Here is a 1,715-nt window from a genome sequence, read left to right as displayed (position 1 = left end):
GGATGCTCAGCCCGGGGATCACCGCAGGGATGCTCAGCCCCGGGATCACCGCAGGGATGCTCAGCTCTGGGATCACCACAGGGATGCTCAGCTCTGGGATCACGGGATGCAAGAGGCGTTGGAGTGGGACAGACTCACCTGGAAGCTCTTGGCATTGAGGCTCTTCTGGCTCTCAGCAGCCACCTTCAGCCTGGAGTCCAAGCCCTTCATCAGGGCCTCGGTGTTGCGGACGTACTGGAGGTCCCGGTATGTCCGGAGGTCCAGCACCTCCATAGACTGGGAGATGTTCTGCACCTACGTGGAGGGACGGGAGGATAAAGGCCTTGCTCTGTTTAAGCCCTTTGCTGCTGACAAACAAGCTTGAGATGGGGAAATGTGAGGGGCAGAGGCAAGGATGGGGAAGGGACCAGTGGGGACATCCCAGTGTCCCCATCCCCAGGGCACCAGTGGCCAAAAAGGAGCAACCCCTTCCCCCTGCAGCATCAACCAACGTGTTTTACACCTCCTGCTTCAGCCGTGATTTGGGTTTTAAACCCCTCCAGCCCCGGTCGATGCGTTTTCACTCCTTCATTTCATCAGCCGCAGCCACTGAAGCTATTTTACTTCCAGGCTTCCAAATGACACCGACGTGATCGTGTTCCTCAAACACTGATTTATTTATTAGCACTGGCCCCGCTGGTATTTATGGAGCCATGGAAAGGAGCTGCTCCAGAGGAGGGTTTGCAGCACGTTATAATAAAGGTTTAATGGGGTTTGTGGTGTGGAAGAACCTGGGGAATTAAATGAGCTCTGTTAGAAACAGGCTCAAGCATTGTTGCAGAGCTCATAAGGAAGAGGTCAGGAGCATGGAGCTGCCGTGGGAAACCACCCGGCTTCCAGTGAACATCATTTTGGCTCTTGGAATGTGATCCCGGAGCTGGTTGCAAGCTGTGCTTGGTTCATGTGCCGAGGGCACCATGGCAACACGATGCGCTGTGGTGTGGTGACACCATAAAGGGTGCAGATGGGATGCTTGGACCGGTGAGCAGCAGAAGATACTACTTACAGTGCCCAAAGGGGCTACAGGAGACCTGGAGAGGGGCTTTGGATAAGGGATGTAGGGACAGGACAAGGGGAATGGCTTTAACCTGCCAGAAGGGAGATGGAGATGGGATCTCCGAAAGAAGTTCTTCCCTGTGACGGTGCTGAGACACTGGGATGGGTTGAATGGAGAAGGTTTGGATTAACCAGGCCTGGCATTGTTCAAGGCCAGGTTGGACACAGGGGCTCGGAGCAACCTGCTCTAGTGGAAGGTGTCCCTGCCCATGGCAGGGCCATGGATGAGCTTTGGGGTCCCTTCATCCCGCCCCATTCTACTGCCCTGCACCATCCCCACCAGCAGCAGGTTCGGCCTCACCTTCTCCATGAGCTGCCGGAGCTGGTGGCTGCGCAGGTCGCGGGAGCACGAGCCCTGCACCGGGATCACGGCCGTGCAGAGGCATTTGCCATCGGGGGCTTGTGCCGAGGTATAAACCTGCCAACCCTCGTCGGGGCTCTGGAACAGGGTCTGTGGGGCAGAGGAGCGAGATGTCAGATGCTGGAGCCACGATTCCCAGTGCCGAGCGCATCCCACCGCGGCTCAGCCCCTCCGGTACCCACAGGGGCTATAAGAGGGCTGGAAAGGGGCTTCCTTGTTCTCATCGCATCCTGCTCTGCAGTTTTCCCTCCTTCCAGGC

The 1,715-nt window shown here is 57.1% G+C and overlaps 1 protein-coding gene across 1 annotated transcript; it reads right to left on the bottom strand.

Annotated features, from left to right (window-relative positions):
- Positions 1-138: 138 nt before the first annotated feature.
- LOC104404356 (noelin-2-like) lies at positions 139-1,546 on the bottom strand (the record flags this gene model as incomplete). Its single annotated transcript, XM_010012770.1, has 2 exons — positions 139-294; positions 1,397-1,546. Coding segments are annotated over 2 exons (306 nt in total), but the record flags the coding sequence as incomplete, so codon positions are not given.
- Positions 1,547-1,715: the final 169 nt, after the last annotated feature.

This window comes from Nestor notabilis, unplaced genomic scaffold, assembly GCF_000696875.1.
Source record: "Nestor notabilis isolate BGI_N333 unplaced genomic scaffold, ASM69687v1 scaffold31594, whole genome shotgun sequence".
NCBI classification, from domain to species: domain Eukaryota; kingdom Metazoa; phylum Chordata; class Aves; order Psittaciformes; family Psittacidae; genus Nestor; species Nestor notabilis.
This window is presented reverse-complemented; position numbering and strand designations above follow the sequence as displayed.